Source organism: Pelobates fuscus, chromosome 10 (assembly GCF_036172605.1).
Source record: "Pelobates fuscus isolate aPelFus1 chromosome 10, aPelFus1.pri, whole genome shotgun sequence".
Lineage (NCBI taxonomy): Eukaryota > Metazoa > Chordata > Amphibia > Anura > Pelobatidae > Pelobates > Pelobates fuscus.
The window spans coordinates 72174099-72201398 of NC_086326.1; the positions used below are offsets into that span (position 1 = coordinate 72174099).

At 42.7% G+C, this 27300-nt stretch overlaps 1 protein-coding gene across 7 annotated transcripts in view; it reads right to left on the reverse strand.

Moving 5' to 3' along the window:
• HERC4 (HECT and RLD domain containing E3 ubiquitin protein ligase 4) overlaps positions 1-26065 on the reverse strand; it is a 99370-nt gene extending 73305 nt beyond the window's left edge. For 2 of the 7 annotated variants that reach the window (XM_063435073.1, XM_063435068.1), the window contains exons 1-3: positions 25899-26062; positions 22823-22936; positions 18786-19073 (exon numbers count right to left, since the gene is read on the reverse strand). In XM_063435073.1, coding sequence (XP_063291143.1) covers positions 18786-19011 — 226 coding nt within the window. In that variant the 5' untranslated portion in view covers positions 19012-19073; positions 22823-22936; positions 25899-26062. Of the gene's footprint in view, positions 1-18785; positions 19074-22822; positions 22937-25898 lie in introns of all 7 variants that reach the window. The other 5 variants (XM_063435071.1, XM_063435072.1, XM_063435074.1 and 2 more) reach the window with 5 other exon arrangements.
• Positions 26066-27300: the final 1235 nt, after the last annotated feature.

Genomic DNA, 27300 nt, shown 5'->3' on the forward strand with positions numbered 1-27300 from the left:
ACTTCAGTGGGTAGTAGTGGTGATGGTGCTTGGGAGTGTTCCTTTAAACATGAGATTTTAATTTAAAAATGTCAAGGCACTTGGGTGAACAGATCTGCTACAGGCAGATATACTCATAAGCTATACCTGTGGTTACCGACTTAGTCCTTAAAAGGAGCACCTCCCTCCAATAACAACTGCCCCAGGGCACCTAATTGATTTATAGTATTAGACTGTTTTCAAATGGGTTAACACATAGTTGTGTCACCAGATGCCTAGCACATCGCTTACTCACAAATTTGTGGTAAACGGTTTAAAAACTATTTAATACTATACTATGTTGCTATGGGGCATTGAAGGAATCCAGCTTTCACAACAACTTTGAGATGAGGTTGTTAGGAGGGTAGAGCGGCCCTTTGATGCACACAAATGGTCTACGTTTTGTAGCCATCTCCATAGCAACAGAACTAGGAAATACCTAAATCCTAAATTGTTGGTACATCTTGAGAAGTGGGTTGTGAACCACTTATATAAAACTTTGTTTGGCAAAATTTCTACAAAATACTAACCATTAATTAGATCTTTAATTAAAATATATAATTAAACAATCGGCATTTAATAAGCTGGTCACTAGATATTTATGCGAAAATACATACAGAGTCCCACAATGTATGGAATTGGTTTTATTTGGAGTATGAGCAGCTGCATGCTTAGCTGTGCCCAACAAAAGAGAACATCTGAAGTTTGGCAAACAGTGTACCAGAAGGTCCATTAGGAAAAATAGCTTATCCATTTGCTATCTATTTGTTCAGCACACTATAAATAAAATTAGAAGTATGTTTTGTAATGAGTAATATAATAGATCAAAATATTGAAAGGGAAAAAAAAAATGAGCTTAATAAAAGCCAAAAGGTCACAGCAGTTTATGACACTATTTCGGCAATAAGAGATGTGGCAGAAGAAACTTTATCAGAAGTAGACACCCATGGTCATTTTTAGAGAGATAAATGTAAAAGGTTTTCTCCAAGCATCAGAACCACTACAGAATGCTCTATGTGCAGCGTTTCAGACACCAAGACCACTTGAAATCGCTCAGAGAAACCTTTTAAAAGTTAGAAACACATGGAGACCTTTACTTTTAAAAAAAACTTCAAATTTCAACACGTTATTATCCTCCTTACAACAAGGGCAGTTTTTACATTTGTTTTGTGCATCTGTAATTTTCTTTTTACTTATTTAGCGTACCAACACATATTATGCACTGTTTAGTAAAGGGATATTCCTGTTTCAAATATTTAAAACTTTGATATGTTGGTTATTGACATTTCAAGCAACATATTTTGCGTATCTAACTGCAGCAAGAAATAGACACAGAAATCACTTTGTTTTTTCTAACATATATTCAAGTATAAGCCGACCCGAATATAAACCGAGGCACCTAATTTTACCACAAAAAAAAAATGGTAAAAGGGTGGGAAATGCAGTAGCTACTGGTAAATTTCTAAATAAAATTAGATCCCAATAAAATTACATGAATTGAATATTTACAGTGTGTTTATAGAATGAATGCAGAGTGTGTTTGTGTAGTGTGTATATAATGAATGCAGAGTGTGTGTTTGTGTAGTGTGTATATAATGAATGCAGAGTGTGTTTGTGTAGTGTGTATATAATGAATGCAGAGTGTGTGTTTGTGTAGTGTGTATATAATGAATGCAGAGTGTGTGTTTGTGTAGTGTGTATATAATGAGTGCATAGTGTGTGTGTATTTGTGTAGTGGGTATATAATGCAGAGTGTGTGTGTGTGTTTTATTATTTTTAATATTCCTATTTTAATATTTAATTGTTTAATTTTTTTTTTCCTCCCTGCTTGATACCTGGCCAGGGAGGGGGGCTAGGTCATTCCCTGGTGGTCCAGTGGTATGGGCTGTGCAGTGGGGGGTGGGGAGGGGGCGGCAGCAAGCTGTTACTTACCTCCCGGCAGCTCCGTTCATCTCCCAGTGTAAATCTCACGGTATGCGTGCCGTGCGGAGCTCTGACGGCCGCGGGTCTAGCAACATTTACACTGGGAGATGAACGGAGCTGCTGGGAGGTAAGTCACAGCTTGCTGCCACCCCCCCCCACCCCCCCACCCCCCCTTGTAATGAGCCCGGCGGTCCTGGTCTGTATTATGGCAATGTAAGTTGCCATAATACAGACCCTGGCTTAAGTATAAGTCGAAAAACTCTGCTTATACTTGAGTATCTACGGTATATAACTTGTTGTAATAGTTATGGTGCTAGGAGTACCTTTGTGCCCTCCCATGTGAGTTGCTATTTTCTATGGGGTTTTTTAACGATGAATGTGTTAATACATGAATGAAAATTACATATCGTGCCCTTTCAAATGGCTGTGAGTGAAAAGAAAAGCAGACACAGATAGCATTAATAATTTCTCCTGGAAGTGTACAAACCAATTTTATTTTAAATGGCAAAACAAATCCAACAATCCGATTTTTGTGCTTCTGCATGGAGATGCTGAAGGCTCAACATAGAGATGCATTGAGAATGCATCTCTACGAGGAGTGGCTGATTGGTCACAGAATGGCAATGTGGCTCAAACACATTGAAAATGCTTTTGCATTTGGATGCACCTAATTTGGGCAACAGTGAATGGCTCAGAATTCTATTTCAACTTAGATGGGAGGGAGACCGGCCACTAGGAAAAACTGTAGTGCCCCATTAAAATGTTTGGTCAAAATTACCTGGTCAAGTAGAATATAATGTATTATTTTCCGAAAGAAAACAGTTAGGTAAAAGCTACCTACCTAATATCGTGCAGGTCTCCCTCATGCTGCCAAAAAAGCTGAGGTGCGTCAAGGCATGGACTCAACCAGACCTCTGAACGTGTTCTGTGGAATCAGGCAAGTTTTTACTCACTTGGAATGCAGCACCAGACAAGCTCCCGGCACTCTACTGCACCCTCTCAGACATCACAGTGGCCGTGTGTGGACCAATCATAGGACTCCGTACTGGCAAGGGGAGGCAGGGTTTAAATTAAATTATATATGTATTAAGGCAATTTGCCTGGATTTGTGGGAGGGGCTGGTTTGCTACCTCTAGCCTACTTAAGGCACTCCCCTTACCTTGCTCCTTACCATTCGAGGTCAGAGTTGAATGAGGATCCACTTCCGGGTTCTCTCAGACGCCATCTTGGTTTTCTTACCCACAAGTTTTTCTGCAGCAAGCTGTGTCCAGGAATCCTCTTGCAGGCCTTTTCCGTCCGTCCAGCTTCTTACCCGGGTCTTCGTCGTAGATCGCGTCCCAGGGATTCCTAAACCGTAAGTCAGACCTACCTGTCACGCCAGGATCGGTTCCTACGGCACAGCACAGGTCCTCGCTTTACGGTTTTCTCTGCACAGTCGCATTTCAAAGCCTTTTTCGCGGCTTCATTTCTTACAAATTGTTCGGCTAAATTATGCGTATTAGAGAAGCGATCAATTCGCACAAACTGTTTTTCCCTTGCTTCATTTAAACGATTCTCATTTCGGTTTGTGTTTTCTGGTCGGCACTTATTCATAGTATATTCTATGCACGATTGCTGTTCGCATTAAAATGCATACGGTTAAGCTATTCATGCCAACTTCTGTTTCCCTTCATACTAAGATTCGGTTATTCTGCTATGTATTCACATAGATCTTTTTAGTGAGTTACATTTCATCATTTCATGTATTTACATTTGGTTAAAAAGTTGCTTGGTTAAATAGACAGACCATTTTCATGCTATTTTTAAGGTATCACTTATAATATCAAGGGTATGAAACCAGCTAACATTTCTGTATAGACCATTGGACTCCCACGCTTACCGTTTTTTTTTTTTTTTTATAAATTATCCATTTCATTACAATTAAATTAGCCTACGTTACAGGCCTCATTTCTTTGTTGTTAACCATGACACATAAGGATTTAATTCCTTTTCATGCATACTCGGGTTGAATCACACGTACTAATCCAACCAATCATACGTTTCCTGCACAGTAATCTACATATATAACTTACATTTTATGTTCCCCTTACTCACCATTATTTTACAACACATATGTTGTTGGTACATAGGCCACGGCCTCCCTCAGATATCTTATTAAAGCCATGCCAACATTTCTGAGTAACATATCTATTGCATATCAACATTTTATTTGCAATCATACGCAAGCAAACCTTCAAACATTGCTGCTACAGGCTATACGTCTTTTCTTTCCAACAATCCACACTCATCATACTACTTTCTTTTACCCATTTCAGGCTGTCAAGCCTATATATATTTGCTCCACACGGGTTTTTCCTGTGAATGTGTCATACTACCAGGTACGTACACCTGCTCATATGGTATTTCTACCAAACATTTAATTTCATCCCCCTAGGTTAGAGTGCTGGCAATAGGGTCACAGGCATCCCAATAGGTATTTACCCCTTCTTGGCAAATCGGCATCAGTCAGTGGTCCCGCGAGGCCAACACCCGGCCTCAAACGTTTCAGAGGCAAACACCTATCGGACCACACGTAAGCTAGCCGCCTCGCATGTTGCATAGAGAGGGCCTCACCTATCACTCCCTTCCCCTGTTTTCTGTCTTACAGTCACCGAGAGGCCTAAAACTCCTGCCACTACGACGAGTGGCCTCAATAACACCTCGCGCCAACGCATAGATAGAGCCTCTCAAGCCGCTTGGCAATTATCAGGGCCTCATCTGTCACCAAACAAGTATAATGTTTTCGCCATCCGGCCTAGCTAGCCTGCCAGTACAATTTGGTGGTTTCCTATACTAATTAATTGTTTTGTTTATAGTATGTCTCAGGAAGGGGTAGAGGATTTCTCCCTGCCTAGCACCCCGGCTAGAGCTGTCACTCCCACACAAGGAGGAGAGCTAGCCAGTCCAGCATCGATCAGATCCTGGACGATCCCACGTATAACCACGGAATTGAGGAGACGACAAATCCCCTACCCCGCTACAGCAAGGAAAGCAGAACTTTTCAAACTGCTACGTACATCTACAAATAACATGGATGCCGGGAAAGGACCTAGCCAGTCCAACCCAGGAGATATACATGCCATGTTATCCTCACTCATGGCGTCCATGAGCAAGGTCAACTCCAGGCTGGAGAAACTTGAGTCGGTCACCACGGCCCTTACTCTAGCAGGGCCACCCGCTGCTGCTTCAAAAGCACCAGCCGACTTGCCATTAGTTGCTCCAGCCATCACCCTGGATGACCAGGAAGTTAGCCCTGCTCATATGATACCTGAGCATATAAAAAGGGATATCCTGGATGGTAAAGAAGTCAACCTGGCTTCCCTGTTGATTACCTCACAGGATATTGTTGAGAATAAAACGTATGCTTATGATGATGTATCTGTTGTTGTCAGGTGTAGGGATGCCCGCCTAAACAGGAAACTGACTATCCCTGAATTTGTACTAGCTTTTGGTATTTACAGGGATGTCATCTGTGTGGTCTATCCCAACAGAAGAGAGGAGTTTGATCTCTATATGCACAAGCTGGTAGACCTGGGCAACAAATATGGTGGTTCAGCCTTCTATGACTACCATAGGTCTTTTTCTGCAAAAGTGTCTGGAGCCTTCTCCCAGTACGGAACACGATCCAACTGGGGAAGGATTGATACCGTCATTTTTGCAGACACTTTGCAGGTCTAAGAACACCGGCTTGTGCATACTGCTCCTCCACAGCCCATACTACAAACTTTTCTCCCAAAACGGCAGATGAACATGCCTTCACGCAAGGAGCTAGTTCCTCTGGGGTTCCAGAGAAGTTGTCACGAGACAAACTGGGACGCCCAATCAAGTTTCTGGGCAAGTCCCAGATATGTAATAAATTTTAATGTTGGGTCTTGTAATTACAGTGGATGTAGACTATTGCATGTCTGTTCAAAATGTTTTAGGGCACATGCAAAGACCATGTGTCCAAATAAAATGTATTCCAAGCCTTACCTAACGTCCATTAATATGCCAGTATTCACTGCATTTATGTCTCAGCAACCATCTAGACACCTAATAGACTTTCTTATCTCTGGTTTAACAGAAGGCTTCCATACAGGTATCCTACACATACCAGCCGGAACTCTGGAATGCCCTAATCTACAATCCGCCCAACACAACCCCACAGCGGTTGACACCCTCATAGCTCAAGAAGTGGCTGAAGGCTTCGTATTGGGGTCTTTCAAAACTCCCCCATTCACAGAATGGCGCACTAACCCATTGGTATTGTCACAGGGAAATCTTCCCAAAAACAGAGACTCATCATTGATTTATCGGCACCCCACTCATCGGCCAACCCCAGTCTTAATTCCCTCATCCCCTCTGAGGAATTCTCCCTGCAATACACCACCATAGATCACGCCATTACCGCTATCATACAAGCAGGGGTTGGAGCCTGGCTCAGTAAGACCGACATTACCAACGCCTTTAAATTACTACCAATCCACCCCACACTGTGGCACCTGCATGGCATCAAGTGGTCCGGGAACTACTATTTTTTCTCCTGGTTAACCTTTGGGTCCAAAAGTAGCCCAGCTATTTTTGACACATTTGCCGAAGCATTATGCTGGTTATTATTGAACATAGCCAGATGCCCTACGGTATTACATTACCTGGACGATTTCCTACTGGTCGAGGAGAACACTTCCCCTCCTACTAGTCTCAAAGCTACCACTAAGCTATTTGAGCAACTAGGTGTACCTATCTCCCCTAAGAAAACAGAGGGGCCAGACATGGTTATCACTTTTCTGGGTATCCAATTAGACTCCGCCACAATGCAAGCGAGCCTACCACACGATAAGATAGAGAATATTCTCACTTACATAAACAGCTACCTTCAGCTCGGTACTTGCAACCGCAAAGAGCTACAGTCTCTGCTGGGATCACTAAGTTTTGCTATGCGCATCATATCTCAAGGCCGCTCCTTTATTTCACGACTATTGCATCTTTTTCAACTTTTCCTACATGACACGCACAGGTTGTCCTTAGATACCCAAGCTACGGCAGATCTAAACATGTGGAAGAGATTTTTATCCACTTGGAATGGTAAAAATATGTTCCTCCCTCAGTTGACTGACTCATCTCCCACCATTTGGTCAGATGCGGCATCTACCACTGGTTTTCTAGCAATTTTTGGGAACGAATGGCTTTGGGGCAGCTGGCCTTCAGCAGTTCAGGATTTGGAAGATTTTTTCCACTGCCTCAGCTCTTTTTGAGATCTATCCCATCGTGGCGGCTGCCGAAGCATGGGGTCATTTATGGGCAAACATGCCAGTTCGTTGCTACTCCGATAACCAGGCAACCTGTCACATCATCAACAAAGGTCGTTCCAAATCCCTTACGATCATGAGATTTCTGAGGAAACTCACTTGGTTGGCAGCTTGTCATAATTTTTTCCTATGTTTTTTCCATGTTCCAGGTGTATGTAACACAGCTGCTGACAATTTGTCTCGCTTTAAATTTCAGGCGTTTCATCAAGCACTCCCGTCAGCGGCGCCCACAGCCACCATCACTCCAACATTTCAACAACTCATACTGGACTAGAAACCATCATGCAGCATGGCAGGACATTGTCCCAATTGGCACTTTAAAACAATACACACAAAACATACAACAGAGCTTTCACACTATTCAAAAGATTCCTTCTGGAACATAACATCATGCAACCATTTGTTATGACATCTTTTTGGGGATTTGCTTCTTTTTGCCACCTTAAACTTAAAATGTCATATAACACCATCAAACTCTCTCTCACTGGCATTCAACACCACATACTAATCCTACACCCAAATAACAACAGTTTCATGACCTCTCAACAGATTAAGACCATACTCAGAGGTATTCAGAAATCAGAACCCACACATACAGCCCAGAGGCTACCCATAGATAACCATATCTTCAAAGCATTGTCTAACCTGCTTGACTTAAAACCGTTTGACACCAATACAAATTCTATCATCAAAACAGCAATATACATAGCTTTCTATGGATTTCTAAGACCGAGTTAATTCACTACAACCACCACGACCCAAACTACTCCTTTCCTTCTCTATTCCCACTTGACAAAACTTATGGATCATTACATCCTGACTTTAACTCACTCCAAAACCAGTCAGCACATACCCGTAAACATTCCGTACTATCCCACGCACAACAGATAGTGTCCAGTCAGGGTTCTTGATGCCTACATACAGCATCATAACTTACTACCCTCACAACCATTACTACAGCTGCAAGATTCAGTACTCACCACTACAACCTTCATGACCTACGTCAGGTCTTTGCTCACACGACTGGGCCTCAACACAGCCAACTACTCAGGGCACTCCTTTCGTATAGGAGCCGCGTCCACAGCCTCCAGTGTAAACATCCCAACTCATGTTATCAAAACACTGGGGCGCTGGAAGTCATCCGCTTACTCACGGTACATACCTAACCCAGTACAAGAATTAAGGGATGCTTTCAAAAACATGTCAGGTTGATAAAATGTATATGTATTGGTTGTCTGTAATAAATTTGATTACTTAATTTTTGCCCTCTTCTTTCTCAGGCCTACCTCATCGTCGGTTCCGGCACACCACAACCGACTTGCTCTTTTTATTATCCTACATTTATCTATGGTATTTCACACTGTACTATCATAAGCACCTAACACAAGTATTAAAGGCAATTTGCCTGGATTTGTGGGAGGGGCTGGTTTGCTACCTCTAGCCTACTTAAGGCACTCCCCCCTTACCTTGCTATTCGAGGTCAGAGTTGAATGACCCTCCCACCACACCACATTTTAACATTTATTTCCTTTCTATTTCTTTTCCTAGGTAGGCCCTCTTCTTTCTCAGGCCAACCTCATCGTCGGTTCCGGCACACCACAACCGACTTGCTCTTTTTATTATCCTACATTTATCTATGGTATTTCACACTATACTATCATAAGCACCTAACACATATATAATAGCTGCCTGCAATGGAGGTAGGAAGCGCCCATGGGAGGGGAGAGCTAGATTCCTTTGCAGGAAGAAGATATCTACATCTGTTGTTAGAATGCAGTGCGTGCTGACAGATGTAAAACATGCACAGAATTAACACTGCCAGCATGGAACAGAGTTCCCTAGCACACAAGTCCAAATATCTCTGTATGTGCAGTGTTTCAAGCTGAAACACTGCACATACATACTCCTCCCACAATGACCAATTCAAATCACTGAAATGATCATGGTGGCTGGAGTAACCCTTTAACAGTAAATAATGTGGCCACATAAAGGAAGAAGGGTTACTGCAGTAACCAAAAATCAAAACTATGTGCTGCTAAACTTTCAGCATGTTGTTCAAGGCAAGGTCAAATACAAGTACAAACTATGAAAACACCAAGGCATTGCTACATACAAATTTATGTGAAGGACCAGAAAGAAACAAACGTTTCAAGTTTCCCTATATCAACGGAGGTGGGTCTGGGTCATTATGTTTCACTGGTTTTCTATGGGTAAGTGTGCTTTCTTTGTACGAGGACAATATTGGCATTGACAAAAGAGAAACCAGTTTATTTCTTGTCCTTTAAATAACTTATAAGTAGCACTAGCTGTGCACACAATTGGCATCTAGTTGCGCTGCCTTCATTTCTTTCATTGTTTGTACTCAGACATTAACAGCAGATCAGATTTGTTGTTCCAGCAATTCCCACCGATGAGATTGAGATCTGGAGAATTTGGAGACCAAAGCAATACCTTGAACTTTGTCATGTTCCTCAAACCATTCTGAACAATTTTTGCAGTGTGGAGTGGTGCATTGTCCTGCTGATAAAGGCCACTGCCACCAGGGAACACCATTGCAATAAAGGGGTGCACGTGGTCTGCAACAATCTATAGGTAGGTGATACATATCAAAATAACATCTACATGAATGTCAGGACCTAAGGTTTCCCAAAGCATAACTCTGCCTCTGTCAGCCTGCCCTCTGTGCGCATAGCACATTCTGCTGCCATCTCTTCCCAGGTAAACAATACACACGCAGCCAGCCAACCACCTGACCAAAAAGAAAATGTGATTCCATTTGCTCCATGGTCCAGTTCTAATGCTCATGTTCCCATTGAAGCCACTTTCGGTGGTGGACAGGGATCATCATGGGCACTCTGACTGGTCTGAGGCTTTGCGGCCCGATATGCAGCAAACTGCAATGCACAGTGTGTCTGACACCTTTCTATCATTGCTTCTGGCACCTATTATAGCCAGCATTAGGTTTTTCAGCAATTTGAGATACAGTAGCTCTTCTGTGTAATCGGACCAGATGGGCAAGCCATTGTTCCCTACGTGCACCTATTGCCCTGATGATGGTTCACTGCTTGTCTTTCCTTGCAACACTATTGGTAGGTACTAACCACTGCATACCAGTAACACCCCACAAGACTTGTTTTGGAGATGCTCTGACACAGTCACTCATGTCTTTTCGCTTGCCCATTTTTCATGCTTCCAACACATAAAATGTAAGAACTGATATGCTATATGGACAAAATTATTGGGACACACCTATTAATTATTGAATTCAGGTGTTTCAGACCCATTGCCACAGGTGTAATCAAATCAAACACCTAGCCACACACTCTGCATTTACAAAACGTTTGTAAAGGATGTCCCCTTTGCAATATGTCAGTTCATGACTAGATATTCCAAGGTCAACTGTAAGGATATTATTGGAAAATTTAAGCATTTACAAACAGCAGCAACTCAGCCAAAAAACAGAAGACCATGAAAGGTCACAGACCGGGATGACAGAGTGTTGAGGCGCATCAAGTATAAAAGCTGCCAACATTCTGCTGATTCCATAGCTGAAGAATTCAAAATTTTCACTGGCATTAATATCTGCATAAAACTGTGCAGAGGGAGCTTCATGGAATGGGTTTCCATGGTCGAACAGCTGAATACAAGCCTCACATCACCAAGTACAATGAGTCGGATCGAGTGGTGTAAAACACACCGCCACTGGACTCTGGAGCAGTGGAAACATGTTCTATGGAGTGATGAATCACACTTCTCTGTTTGGCAGTCTGATGGGCAAGTTTGGGTTTGGCGGCTGCCTGGAGAATGTTACCTGCCTGCACTGTGCCAACTGTAAGGTTTGGTGAAGGGATAAAAGGTATGGGGCTGTTTTTCAAGTGTTGAGAAAGGCCCCTTAAATCCAGTGAAGATAAATGTCAATGCATCAACTTTGTGGGAACAGTTTGGGGAAGCCCTTTTCTATTTCAACAGGTCTGTGCTTCATTTCACAAAGCAAGGTCCATAAAGACATTGTTGGATGAGTTAGGTGTGCAAGAAGTTGACAGGCCCACACCACACAGAGCCCAGACCTCAACCCCATAGAATTCTTTTGGTTCGAATTGGAACGGAGATTGCGAGCCAGGCCTCCAAGTCAAACATCAGTGTCGGACCTTACACATTTTTTTTTACTAGATGAATTGGCAAAAATGTCCATAGACAGTCCAAAATATTGTCGAAAGTCTTTCCAGAAGAGTATTATAGCTGCATAACATATCTTCCAGGGTTAAAATGTTCCAGAAATTGAGCTTTAGTATATAAAAAAAATAAAAAACAGTAATTTTACTTACCGTAAATTCCTTTTTTCTTAGTATAGTGGCAGTACTTACAAGTGGGATGTTCCTTAGGATTCTGGACAAGAAGCTCCCCCTTCTTTAGAATTTAAATGCTGTGCTCCGCCTGCTGCCTCCATATAAGCTGTAACTCAGAGACACTCACCAGTAATACAAAAGAACCAAAACGGAGACCGAATGATGCATAGAATTTAATCTATTTGAAAGCGGAGGGAAAGCCAGTACTGCCACTATACTAAGAAAAAAGGAATTTACGGTAAGTAAAATTACTGTTTTTCCCTTCGTATAGTGGCAGTACTTACAAGTGGGATATAGCAAGACCCCTGCAAACAACAAAGGGTGGGAACTCAGCAGGCCACAGCTTGTAGCACCTTACGCCCAAAGCAGCTTCAGATGATGAGAATACGTCCAGCCTACAATGCTTGATAAAAGTATGTAAGGAAGACCAAGCAGCAGCTTTGCAGATGTCTGCAGGTGAGGCGGCTGCTCTTTCAGCCCAGGAGGTCGTCATAGCTCTAGAGGCACGAGCCTTTAAAGGGAAACTAAGGGGAATCCCTTTGGATTGATAAGCCAACCTGATTGTATACGTTAGCCATCAGGCCAAAGAGGGCCCTGAGACAGCACAACCCCTGTTAGCGCCATGAAAGAATACACATAGATCTAAGGATCTAATCCCTGAGTCATCTGAAGACAGATTTTCAGGGATCTTCTAACATCTAGGAGATGTCACATTCTTTCCAGATCCGACGTAGGAAAATGATAAAACCCCGGAAGGACAATAGGTTGGTAATCGCAGCACCAGAAAAAACCTTAGGCAAAAAAGAAGGCTTGGTGTGCAGGACCACCCAGTCGCGATGAAAAAGGTGAATTCCGGAGAGAAAGAGAGAGCTCGGATCACACCTACTCAACTAGCAGAGGCGATAGGCACCCGGAAAACCATCTTGAAAGTAAGAAACTTGATAGGAACCTCCAGTAAATGTTCAAATGGTGGTTCACAAAGGGCTCGAAGCACCAGACAGATCCCAAGTAGGGAAAGGTACTACTTAGGAGGCCTCTTAAGCCTTATGGACTTAAGAAATCTTAGAAAAAGCAGGTTTGAGGCAAAGCCCCGAACCAGGAAGTGATTTAGAGCTGAAATCTGGCCTCTGAGCGTAAAACTCCCAGGCCGGCTTCAAACCCATCTTGCAAAAAAGAAAGACTTTCCGGGATAGAGGCTTTGGCCGGATCCAACCTCGAAGTGAACACCAGGTTCTGAACTTCATCCAAACTCTGAAATAGATTTACGAAGTGGACCAGCGGACAGAAGACAGCAACACATCACATAAAGGTCAGAGAGACCATGGCCTTGAAGGATCACCCTTGCAGCAACCATGCAGTCAGGTGAAAAATATCCAGAGTTTCCACGGGGAGAGTCACATTCTCCAATATTTGAGAAGAGACTGGAGATGCCAACGTGAGATTGTCAAGTTTTCCACTTCCGAAAATCAACTCCTGTTCGGCCAGAAGGGCAGGACTGCCAATTACTTGCCTTCTTCATCTTACTTATGAACAATCCGTGGTATAAGAGCGACAGGAGGGAAAACAGAAGCCATGTCGAAGGTCCAAGGTATCGATAGACCGTCTAGGCCAACTGGGTACTCTCCTGAATGGAGAGAAGCAAAACATTGAACTTTCCTGTATCTCCTTGTGGCAAACAGGTCTATCTCCGGCCTGCCGAAGCGTGAACCCAGCGCCAAAAAATTTAGCTTGACAGTGCCCAGTCTGCCTGGGACCAAAGTCTACGGCTGAGGCCGTCTGAACTAATTTTAGAGACCCTCTGACCTGGGTAGCTGATATAGCGAGAAGATTCGCTTGAGCCCAAGACATATGAGGTAGCAGAGCTTTTGAAGAGCTTTTACCTTCGTGCCACCCTGGCGAAAAAAACCACTGTAGTGGCGTCGTCCGACTGAATCCTCATTGCCTGATTTGTGATGGCTGAACGGAAGGAAACCAGTGCCTTCCAAACCGCATTAATCCCTGAAACTTCAGGAAGCGCCTGACTCCACTCTGTTCCAAGACCCTGACGGAACTGAGAAGCTAGATGGGCGCCCCAACCCCTCTGGGAGGCATATGTGGATATCATAAACCATTGTTTCTGAGCAAACGATAGGTCCTTTGGGATTTTGCTTCTGTTTTTCCACCAGTTCAGGAGTCCTTTCACCCTTTTGGATAGGTGGAAGGGAGAGTCTAGATCTCCCTGTTTTCGTGTCCATTGGGAAAGGATGTCCCATTGCAATGGTATTGCTTCTGCCTTTGCCCAAGCCACTGCTGGGATTGCAGAAGCGAGGAGGCCTAGAACCTCATAGCATCTCTGATTGAACTTAGGTTTTTATGCAGCTTTGATACGGCTTTTAAAATCCTCAATTGTTTCACTAATGGTAGAAAAAGAGAGAGGGACTGTGAATTTCCTCTAAGACCCAAGAACTCTAGACTTCGTGACGCCGTCAGCTTGGATTTTTCCAGGTTCAGGATCCAACCGTGATCTCTTAAAACCTTCATTGTAATCGTGAGATGAAGATTTAGCAGTTGTCTTTATTGGGCCTTCAGGAACCAAACGTCCAGGTATGGAACAATCGAGATACCTTTCAGACGTAAAACCACTGCTATGGATGCCAGGATTTCCGTAAAAGCTCGAAGAGCTGAGGACAGGCCAAAGGGAAGAGTTTAAATGTAAATGGAGAATCCTTCGCTTTCTTGAAACAAGAATGCTTGGGCACTTCCGGATTTGAACCCGGGACCTCTCGCACCTGAAGCGAGAATCATACCACTAGACCAATAAGCCAGTGTTGCTAGAACCGCAAACCTGAGAAACTTCCGGGAAGATTCTAAAACCGGTACATGGAGATAAGCATATTTAAACCAACTCTGCCATGTAATCTCCCTTTGTAAAATGTGTGTCAAAAGACAAAAAACGTTCCATACGGAACTTCTGTCATGGTAAGCAGGTGTTTACCAGTTTCCATCTGGTTTTTGAACCAGAAAAAAAGGCGTGAGTAAACTCCCTGAAATACCCAACGTTTGGGTACCTCTCTACCACATTTCTTAAAGAAAAAGAGAATTTGTTTACTCTTGATGGATAGCTTGACAGTAGGAAGGATGGACGTGGTTTCGATGAAACTTTATTCTGTAACCTTCTGAAATGGTTCTTGTAATCCACCTATGAAGCACTCTTTCCTAGTCTTGGGTGAAGAACCGAAGGCGTCCTCCCATTCTTATGGCGTCAAAACTTCCTCTTTTGTCATGCCTGTTGGATTCCTGTCAAGACCACTGGCTGTTTATTTGAGGTACATAGTTGGTCTCCCATACAAGTACTAACCAGGCCCGAGTCTGGATGGCTTCTGAGATCTGACGAGATCAGGGATTTTCAGGCTGGTATGGCCAAAGGCCATCATGCTTTTGAAACCTGCAAAACCGCCCTGGTAACGAAAGGACCTCTGACCCTTGTACTGAAAACTTTAATATCCCTGGGTTCTTGAATCCAGAGGCAGGGCTTTCTTCGTATCAGACATCTGTCTAACAATGTCTTCCAAAGGAGTGCCAAAAAAAAATAAAAAAAAAAATTTTTGTTCCTTTCAAAGGGTAATTCACATAAGGATGCCTTAGACGCAGAGTCAGCTGTCCATGTTCGTAGCCAAAGAGCTCTTCTGGCTACTGACGACAAACCCATAATCCTCGCTGATAAACAAAGAAAACTCATCTTTCAGTAGGAACAAGAGATGGGAAGGATCTGTATCAGATTTCCCATAATGGAATCTTCCAGGGCTAGTAGCCAAACGCTCTGAGCTCTGAGGACCGCTGAACCTGCAAATTCAGCTCTGCACTGATATCCTGCGGCCTGGAATATTCTACTACACGAAGTTTCGGCCCGTTCGTCCATTGGGTCTTTAAGCCCTGAGACTTCGCCAATGGGTATAGTGGTTTTCTTTGATAGCTGGTCAATCTGAACATCCACTTAGGAAGATCTTCCCATTTTTCTCCAGACTGTAGCTTGACTTGAACGTACGTCTTTCAAGATTCTTTAATTCTCTATGATGGAGATCCAAGATTTAAGGAGACATTGGGAAACCTTTAACCTTACCCTTGGTAGGTTCAGTTTCTTGTACCGCCGTCGTCACTTCTTAATACATTTCTTCAGCTCTTCTGGTGGAAACCCCTCCTCCACACTTGAAGCCAGGCTGGAAATATCCGAAGGCGAAGAGACGTCAGACACAGAAGGAGATCTATTCCTCCTACGCTGTGTGGGCAGTTTCTCCCGAATAGCTTCAAATGTCTGGGACAAATTTTCCTGAAACCAGCCCAGGAAGGATGCCATATCAGTCTGCTCGGCTTTTACTAGCCGATCCGTTGCGCACTGATTGCATGTATTTTTGCGACATCCGTCAGGTAGAGGTAACGCACATTCCAGACAACATAAGTGCTTAGATTTACTTGTGGTGTTTGGAACAGAAGTTGACATCTTGTCTATATCTGTCTTATCTGGAGACATAGGACTTATTCTAGAAGCATGCATAAAAACAAAAGGTGAAAAAAAAAGGAGAGTTCAATAGTTAAACCTCACCTTAAATCACCTAAGATCCGTGTAGGAGGGCAGGTGACACGGAGAACCAGAACTGTACACCCACCCTTGGGGTCAGGAAGGTCCTGCACAGCCATGTATCCAAATTTTAAATTTGGCGCCAAACACCGTTTCGCGCATGCTCAGTAGCGTGATTCTGTGTTTGGTGGAACGCAAAGCCTCCCGGGCGTGCGTTCCACCGCTGTGCGCATGCGTAATGAGCAATGAAGGAGAACCGCCTGGGAACTCAGTCAGAAAAAACCACAAAAGACAGTACCCGGTCACGTTCCGTAACGCGAACCCGGAAGTACTGTTGCCGCTCAGTTCCCGCCCGGGAAACTATCGGGCACTCACCTCCCGGTCAGCAACCTGTGCTGAACGCACCAAATCTCCACCTGCACTGTGGGGGAACCTGTCCGTCCCGTTGCCGGGACAAGAAGAACTGGTGAGTGTCTCTGAGTTACAGCTTATATGGAGGCAGCAGGCGGAGCACAGCATTTAAATTCTAAAGAAGGGGGAGCTTCTTGTCCAGAATCCTAAGGAACATCCCACTTGTAAGTACTGCCACTATACGAAGGGAAAAGTTACATTTTATTTATTTTTTACAAAAAAAGTGTTGTATTAGCAGGTAGAGCTTTCGAGGCATATTTTGGAGAGATGTCTACATAATTTAAAAGGCAATTCAGAACAAAAGCAAAATATTTTTATTTACAAATGCTTACATCTAAAATACAAATAGTAAACATGGCTCGGAATCTCCACTCGCCACCAGCCAAGCAGATTTTCACTCCTGGTAGTCACACCAGGCTTACTACTCTGGCTAGCAACATATGACTGGAAGTTTTAAGCCCTGGTTTAAATACTTCAATAAGTATAATTGATATAGAGCAGAAATACACTCGTCCACATCTAAAATTCTGAGAACCTATAAAAGAAGGCAGTTGGGTACAAAACAAGGGACAGTTGGAGTATGTGTATAAATAATTTTCCATCAAATCTATGTAAGTGTGTAGTTGATGACCTCCCAACTGTGTTTTAATTAGTGTCTGGTTTCTCTGAAGAGAAAATTAATGAAAAATTACTAAATAATATAAATATGCACAAATACATATTTAAAAGGACTACTCCACACCCATAAAGCACTTCACTCATAAACAGCCAAGGAGGTTTCTTCCTGCTTCCGTTAGAACCCGAGCTAATGGAAGTAAGAGGCGCACTCTACTTGAGTGTGTCTCTCTCCCCCCCACATACCCTTCTCAGACCAGCGTTCTTTCTTAACACTATGTAGTGTGCGTTCACAGGACATAGCTTTAGAGGCTTTTCAGCGAGAAGACTGGTATGCTATTTTCCCCATGAAGAGACTAATAGTATTGTCAGGAGAAAAGCTTGCAAAGGCAACAGACAAGAGATCTGCAGTTTTTGCAACCTCTTTAAAGATATGCCCCAAATGAATACATGTATGAAAAATCTATGTTTTTTCATTAGGGAAGATGTAAAAAATAGAGATTTATTTAAGGCAACAACACTCACAAGGTCAATGCTGAAACACACCATTCTTAAAATTACTGTTTTGGATTTGGGGTTTCCTTTATTGAAAGTCATATACAATAAGTGTCATTGTGTTTACACAACTGCAAAACTAAGAGATGGTAAATTGAAATTTGGAAGTAGCATAAGAATACATGGTGGCACAGCCCAACAGGGCATTGTAATTAGATTGGCTAATTCCACATGTAACATAAGATGAGTCCAACCACATCGACCTCAAATAATAGGACTATAAAAACAGATGTACATTATTCTAATGCAAATTACAAGCAGGAAGACAGGGCTGAGTCAGCTCAGTTTCAAGGATTAATAAAAATATATTTATATATATATAAAAAAAAACAAAAAACTTTAGAGCTTAGAAAATATTTCTTGTTTCTTTTAATGTGATGTGTGTCCTTATTCTTCATTTTAAATAATAGTCATGGCATGTTTCTGACCCATACAATGTGTAGGTTCTGCTCCACTAGCTTCTTTTCAAAAACACACCATTAAACGTCAAGGGATCAGTGAACCAGGTGGGTTGGAGAGGGCAATTCTTATGAATATTATTTGGCATCACTAGTGCAATAAAATGTGAAATTTGTTTAACCTACACATCACATTTAAAAAGGAACTTTTGTAATGATGAATTAGATTTCTTGAAAATGCATTAAATAATTCTGCAATGTTGATTAGAGTGAAATACCTAGCAGAGCTAATTTAAAACCTACTTTCACTTCACATGTCAGGATGTGGGCACTGCCATCTTGATGGATTAGGCATCGACAGCTCCTCACGTCCACTTCCCTTTGCCAGTATTGTACTGTGCATCAATAATCACGCAAAGAAATTATAATACAGGAGATTTGCTAACAATGTATTTTTATACCTTTGAAACATGCCATTTGATACCGACCCCAATTAATTAGTAGGTGCAGTACAGTACCTGTTATTTAGGTAGGTTTGTACTTAACACTACTATACATTTTATTTAAGGGAAATCATTAAACTGTTCCAAGAAATGTAAATAACTACCACATATTCTAAAGATGATAATTGTCTTACCAGGCTTTTTTCTTCCTCTGTCATGTCCCAATTGTCCTAGGTCATTACAACCACAAGTATAAACTGTCCCATCATCCAAGACAAAAACGCTGTGTCTGCTTCCACAGCCCACATCGCGAACATTTTTATGTTGAAAAAAGTCACATTTTCTTGGTTCTATCACAATTTCCTCGTCAATCCCTCCTAAACCCAACTGTCCAAAAGATGCATTTCCCCAGCACAACATGATCAGTGGAGTCTAGATTCACAGCTTGAAAAAGGTCCTTTTAAACATCCAGGCTTTTTCTGCTATAGTAAAAAATGAAAAAAAAATAAAAAAAAAAAAAGCAGATTTGTAGACATAAGTAATCACTTTGAATAAAATATATAACTAACACAAGGTTTCACAATATTCAAACTCTGCCTACCCAACATCCTATTATATATGATTTGTAGAATTTGAAGCCATTTAAGATAAAAAAACACACACACACACACAACCTTCAAAATAAAAAAATCATAAAAAAATGAATGGCATAGAACAAAGATTATCCAGACAAAACAGACAATAAAAACAATCTGAATTTACTTTAAATTGTATTTATTTATAAAAGCAAGAAGAAAAAAAAAAAAAAGTTAACAAAAACACCAGCATTAACCCTTTTTTGACATTAGGGTAAGCTATGCGGTCCTACAAAAGGAGGGCTTTAACACTGTTAGGTGGAATAGCAAATCAGGCCCTCCATCCCGCCCAAATTCTTACCTTCCTCACTGGATCTGATCAGGGAGATTGCCTACCAACCTGGGCAGTCTCCCTGCCAATCACACTGATCCAAATTATGTGGCAGTGATCACTTAGCTCGGACAGGCTTGATTGACAGATTGCCTGTACGGAGACTGCCTATGTTGGCAGGCAGATCCCCCAATATATACCGGTAAATAATAATAAAATAAATAAATAATACTTAATTATGTTAAGCGTTTTTTTACACACACACACACACACACACACACACACACACACACACACACACTTTATTTAATTCTACGTGTATATGTATGATTCTTACATAACTATGTAAATTGTATTATTCATATATTGGGGGACCTGCCTAAAAATATAGAGAATTTAATTTACAAGCACTATATTTGACCCTGTAACTGGTAGTGTTGTTCTCGTGAGTCATCCCTGAACACAAAAAAGCATTTTCATTCAAAGCTAACAGTATTAAGACATTCACAGTTAAAATGCCATGCAGAACCTTTCTCACACTTTTTAAAAATTATTTGTATAGATTGTAGTCATTTTAAATGATGTTACATATATAACATATATATCACTCTATTTCTCCTGAACAAAATGATATACAATAGGTGTGGGTGCTCTTAATATGAAATAGGTAAATTATGGTTGAACAGACATATAATCAAAGTCCAGTTTTTGTTTTGGTTCACAACTTGTACACTTGCACTTAAGGGGTTAAAGACAAAGGCTATTTTAAGAGGCAACATGTTTGTGAACAAGGCCTTTTTGGCACTTTTTTTTTTTTAATGTTTATAGTATTAGTATAGTAGTATTTTTTAGAAAGTACATCCCCCAGGATATGTAACCAAGAGCACTTTTCACACTTCATTTTAAGTGGCACTATAGGCACCCAGACTACTCCAATGGGCAGAAGTGGCCCCTCTCCCCTTAGCCCTGTTAGTCAAAACCCCCCCCATTGTCATTTAGGGGCCCCCACCCGTCGCCCATGGGTGGGGGCCGGGGGGGGAGGACAATAGGCCACACCCACCTATTTGTTATTTACCCGCCCGCGCAGAAGGGGGGGGGGGGAAGAGGGCGGTTATTAGTTTTTTTGTTTGTTTTTTTTAACAGTGCTCACTGCTTACTAGACATGACACAGAGCTCTCTGTGCACCAACACAGAGCACTCTGATTGGTGGGCTTGAAATCCATCCAATCACAGTGCTCTGTGTCACGCTGTGTAAAATGACAAAGAGCACTCTGATTGGCTTAAACCAACCAATGAGAGTGTTCTTAGTCTAATTGCAGGGCGGGGCAAGGCTTTATAAGCCTTCCCCCGCCCTGCAGAGCTCAGTCTGCGCGGAGCCCTCCATGGGTGAAGATGGATTAATTTTTTTAGCGGCGTTTTTTTCTTTTTCATCGGGATTTTTTTTCTGCGCTCTGGTTTTTTTTTTATTTTATTTTAAGTTCGACGGGTATGATGGCTTTGTATTTGGCCTTTTTTGGGGCTGAAAAATGAAGATTTTAGAAAAAAGAAGACGCCAAATGGTAAGTTTAATTTTTGTTTGCAGGTTAGTTATTTTATTCCCCCCTTACTATTTTTAGGGTGAGGGGGGTAGGTAGGGGATAGTTTTATTTGGGTGGGTGGGGGGTGGTTACTAGGGGCTTGGGACCTCTAGTCACCTTGATTGGGGGGGGGATTTTTATTTAGGGCCCCCACCTGCCGCTCAGGGGTGGGGGCCGGGGGGGACAGTAGGTCTCCCCCCTTATTGTTTTTTTAGGGCCCCCACCCACCGCTCAGTGGTAGGGGGCCGGGGGGGGGGGGGGGGAGGACAGTAGGTCCCCCCCTTATTGTTTTTTAGGGCCCCCACCCACCACTCAGGGGTGGGGGCCGGGGGGAGGACAGTAGGTCCCCCCCTTATTGTTTTTTAGGGCCCCCACCCACCAATTAGGGGTGGGGGCCGGGGGGGAGGACAGTAGTTTCCCCCCCCCCATTCTTAAATATGGCCCCCACCCACTTTTCAGGTGCGGGGGCTGGGGGGGGCGGAGGACAGTAGTCTGCCCCCCCCCCCCCCACCCCACCATTCTTATATAGGGCTGGGGGGAGGACAGTAGGTGTCCCCCTCCTTATTGTAATTTATGTATTTTTTTTTTCTACAGTAAGCAGCCTGAGCCTGTGGCTGCTCACTCGCGGTATAGCGAGTAGGGGCATTGGGGAGATTTTAATCTCCTTTATACTATTATGGGGGTCATATTGACCCCCATAGAGTGAAGGGGGACCTGGGGGGGCTTATGAAGTGGTGGGGAGCACTGTTCCCTGCCGCTTCTATTTTTACATATTACAAGGAGGGAGCTGCATGCCGGTTGCTCCCTCCTTGTAATAAACTGAACTAACAAACGAACACTGATACTCAGTGTTAGTTTGTTCGGCTGATTTTTCTATTCATTCATTCGTCTGTCTGATGAATGAATGGATGGATGAAATTCCCGTTCGCGTGTCCAGGTGTTTCACTGGGCATGTGCGGGAATCTCACAGTCTGTCTAGTGTGGGCAGATGACGTGTCCCACAGGGACTTCACCTACCCACACAAAGATGGCGGCTCCCTGAATATAGATCGGGGCAGAAAATACAGATTAATAAGTAGGTAATCTGGGGGGGCTTAGGGGCATTTGGGGGTGACTAAGGGGTCAATTGGATGTAGGGAGGCGGGTTAAAAGAAAAAACGGGATTCAGAGAAATTGGCACTTGTAGAAATTAACTTTGTTACACCACATAACTGTCAGATAGTCGATATGTTCCTTCCTGGTTGCCTAGCTTAGTAGAGCTAAACTAAAAAGGCAGGCAATTGCTCAGAGCAGCTTCTCAATTGAGAAGTTTGTGATTGGATAGCCAAAGAATGTCTGGGCTGGGTTGGAAGGAGTGGACTTGCAAAGTCTTCAGATAAGAGATGTTCAGCTTTTGAAAGCCATTTATAGATATAATATTGTAAAGCGCTACGGAATCTGTTGGCGCTATATAAATGGCAATAATAATAATAATAATATAACCTCAATGACAAAACACATAAATATGCATGCTTGTGTTCATTGGGGGTATGTCTACTAAAGACTTTTTTTTTTAAATGGAACAGTGGAGTGTCCCGTTAAACTTAAAGGGTTAAAATAAGGTTTTTTTTTTTTTTTTTTTTTTAAAGAGGGCCCGTCACTACCAGAAACATGACAGTTGCTTGTTCCCTCACCCTAATAAATTCTCCATTTACTGGGATGAATAAATCGGTGGAGGTAATAAATAAAAATAAAAAATAATAACTTACCTCTGCTGCACTTTTGTGTTGTGGGTAAAAACTCAAAAGTCATCCTATGATTCCTTGGGAGTACTCGGGCATCTAAAAGAAATTCTGCACAGAAGATTTGATTCTATTATTCCTCTGTTTTAAAAAAAATACTATAATGCTCCAGAGAGTAATAATGCAGAAGTTACAGGAAGAAAAAACAAACCGAGGATTTAAATACAAATCACAATAACAGTTAACAAGTGAATTTACTACAATGAATTGCCGTTACATTTAACATAGCACTAGGTACTACGGTGCTTATGGTCTTAGATTAACTCTTTAAACCAAACTAAAACATCTTGATCAAAATGGAGGATTTGTTAACATTATCCAAAATCTGTCTCTTCTAAACTTTACTACTTTGGCCCAAAAAATAACTTTTTTATAGAGGATTTTTTTTTTAAAAAAAGTAGATCTACAAATTAGAGCAAACAGAAAGAAACCCTGGTTGAGACAATATATGTGACTAACGTTGTTTGTAATTGAGGAGGACTGTCCTTGGAACAGGCAGGAAACATTTATCCACACATTTTTAGTTTTACTGATGTAAATATATCAGTGGAAAGATGTTGTTTGGTGTATGGTACATTACGAGACATGTACAATTTAAAGGGAAAAAAGTAACTTTCTATTCCACATCTTTAACAAATCACTATGGTTTTTCAATACATTCCAAGTCTCAGCAATTGAGAGTATAGGGAACAAACCCCTTTGAATTGCAAGCAATTAACCTGAATAATCAGATTTGGTAAACAGGACACCTTACAAACATAAGAAGAAGCTTTAGAGCAGGCTTCCCCAAACTCTGGCCCTCCAGATGTTGCTTAACTACAACTCCCATAGATCTATGAATGAAATAGATAGATTCATGGGAGTTGTAGTTCTGCAACATCTAGAGGGATGGATTTGGGGAAGCCTGCTTTAGAGGAACACTCCAAACACCACAGCCAGGAAGGAAAGCCCTGTCAGCCCCTACTATAAGAAGTCAAATCGTTGTCCACCAGACACAAATCCCTACCTACAATTCTGCTAGCACTGCCGTATAGGGTTAGTGCAGAGGTCAGCAACCTATGGCACTTGAGGTGTCTTTGCATGGCACTCAAGGCTGCCAGAGACAAATAGGCTCTAGCCTATCAAGAATCCCAGTGAAACTTCAAATATTTGATAGTCCAACCCAAGTCATGATTGCAGGTGGTGAGGGACAATCCTCTACGCATTGCAGCACTTGGAGGAAGTGACCTTAGATCACGTCCTTCCAGCACTTGTGAATAGGAATCAGCACTGGCCTGTACCTAGATAGCCTGGACCCCAGGGAAACCAGTCACACTGCTAGATACACACATAACTGCATCACTGAAAATCCACACAACCCCACAAGCAGCCATAAACAAACCACCAAACATACAAGGTGATACACAGTCCACATTTACAGGTATACACAATACCACAAACTACTTATGAAAATATACAATGTAACAGCCCACATACGCACAAATACAAAACTACAAAACAACTGCAGCACCCATAAATAACACAAGCAGAATACGGCAATATGCACACCTACGTTTAAAAAAAAAAAAAATTACTGGCACGCAAAGGGACTTTAAGATCTTGTTTCGGCACAGTACTACTTAACCCCTTAAGGACCAAACTTCTGGAATAAAAGGGAATCATGACGTGTCAGGCACGTCATGTGTCCTTAAGGGGTTAAAGGTTGCCTACCCCTGAGCTAGTGCATTGACAGAGAGCTCCATCATTAGTAGAAGAGGCCAGAAGCAGGGCTGAGAAGATCCCAGGAAAATAAAACCATCATAAGAGATTGACACCTAATAATGGGGAGGGGGCAGGGCACTTCTAGCACCATAATGACTACAACTCACTATTGTGTTTATGGGGCTTGCAGGGTTCCTTTAAAAGATGCACTGATCCCCAGCAGTATGTATGGCAAACGTGTATATTAGATGAAAGTTGAAATGTTGAGCAGGGGGTTCTGTCATGTAACATGCTGAGCAGGGGGTTCTGTCATGTAACATGCTGAGCAGGGGGTTCTGTCATGTAACATGCTGAGCAGGGGGTTCTGTCATGTAACATGCTGAGCAGGGGGTTCTGTCATGTAACATGCTGAGCAGGGGGTTCTGTCATGTAACATGCTGAGCAGGGGGTTCTGTCATGTAACATGCTGAGCAGGGGGTTCTGTCATGTAACATGCTGAGCAGGGGGTTCTGTCATGTAACATGCTGAGCAGGGGGTTCTGTCATGTAACATGCTGAGCAGGGGGTTCTGTCATGTAACATGCTGAGCAGGGGGTTCTGTCATGCAACATGCTGAGCAGGGGGTTCTGTCATGTAACATGCTGAGCAGGGGGTTCTGTCATGTAACATGCTGAGCAGGGGGTTCTGTCATGTAACATGCTGAGCAGGGGGTTCTGTCATGTAACATGCTGAGCAGGGGGTTCTGTCATGTAACATGCTGAGCAGGGGGTTCTGTCATGCAACATGCTGAGCAGGGGGTTCTGTCATGTAACATGCTGAGCAGGGGGTTCTGTCATGTAACATGCTGAGCAGGGGGTTCTGTCATGTAACATGCTGAGCAGGGGGTTCTGTCATGTAACATGCTGAGCAGGGGGTTCTGTCATGTAACATGCTGAGCAGGGGGTTCTGTCATGTAACATGCTGAGCAGGGGGTTCTGTCATGTAACATGCTGAGCAGGGGGTTCTGTCATGTAACATGCTGAGCAGGGGGTTCTGTCATGCAACATGCTGAGCAGGGGGTTCTGTCATGTAACATGCTGAGCAGGGGGTTCTGTCATGTAACATGCTGAGCAGGGGGTTCTGTCATGTAACATGCTGAGCAGGGGGTTCTGTCATGTAACATGCTGAGCAGGGGGTTCTGTCATGTAACATGTTGAGCAGGGGGTTCTGTCATGTAACATGTTGACATGGGGTACCCCTCACACCAACAGTGCCCCGGCTCTGTCAGTCTCCCAGGGAGGAGCGGTGCAGTAAATAACCCGGCGCAGTCAGCACACAATAACACACACAGACAGCACACTCACCGGACCGCTTCCACCCTCTCACCACAGCGGCGCTCTGACGTCTAATCTGCGCGCAGGGAGCGGACATAGGCTACGGGGGCGTGGGTGGAACATTCCAGCGCGTTCTGTCTCACCGAGCAGGGGACAACGGTGTTCGGCGTGTTTGCAGTGACGTACCAGGGCTGACACCACGTGACGTGCTCAGGCAGACTGTGCTAGAAAGTACCCGAATCTCCCAGACATGTTATTACTGACATGCTATCACTGACATGTTATAACATGCTGTGCCCTGCAGGGTGACATGGCTGACAGTATGCAGCTACAAACTGATATGTACAAACTTTTATGGATAAAAAAAAATATATCTGACTATATATAAAGTAGGTATTTATTTGTTTTTATTGAATTAGTACCATGTAGATAGTTTCTGAAATGTTTTAATCTTAAAAACAGGATTTTAATTTTCACTTTCATCTACTCTGGGTTAAATAGAGATCATGTTGATGCAGGATATTATAGGTCTCCTTTTCAACTATTTTGTTGTAACAAATAATATTTATGTAGGGCCAACATATTCTGCAGCACTGTACAACGGGTATTTAAACAACAAGGGAATTGATACAACTATCTGTAGTTAAAATGAACATAAATGAGATTTCAGTCTAGAGGAATGGTGTAATTTAGTAGAATATACACTTATTTAGCGTTGGTAATTCCATGAACTTTGCCTAAAAAGTTCTGATAATTTTTATATATTGTGTAACGGAGCTCCAGTACTCCAACCGAGTACCTCCGTTGATGGATGCTCCTAGTGCTTCCCGAGGGCTCCAAGCACTTCTCCAGACACCATAAGCACTGCAGACCGAACCTCTCTTCCTGCAGAGAGCGAAGCTGGAACAAGCTCTTAAAAGAGCTTAGTGATTATAGCTAGGGGAGTATAGCAATCCCCCAGGGTAGATGCAGCCGTTTCCCCCAATTAATGAGACGTGGCTCTATGTTGAGGGTCAAAACAGGAACTCAGCAGTCTGAGGGTTTATTGTCTTATATGCAAGTTGTTACAAAATGTTACCACCCACATGGTCTTGTGGCACAGCCAATCAAATGCATTATAATACGGTTAAACACTCCCAGTGAGGACACACAAACCCTCCCCTCTGCCTGTGATATAATTACTGTACACAATGGGTTAATGTAAATACAGTTTTTATACAATTCTTATAACTTTAAAAGTATACATGCAATATTAATAAAAGTTACATATTAATCAGCATACTTCAAATATACGCATATCCCAAAATCAGACAATTCCCTCCAGAGGTTAAAAAGTTAGCAGGAATTCCTGTTTGACCGACCACAAGCATGCTTTCCTGCCCAAAACAGTTCCATAGATTTGGGCTGTGTGGTCGGTCAATTTCACTCAGAA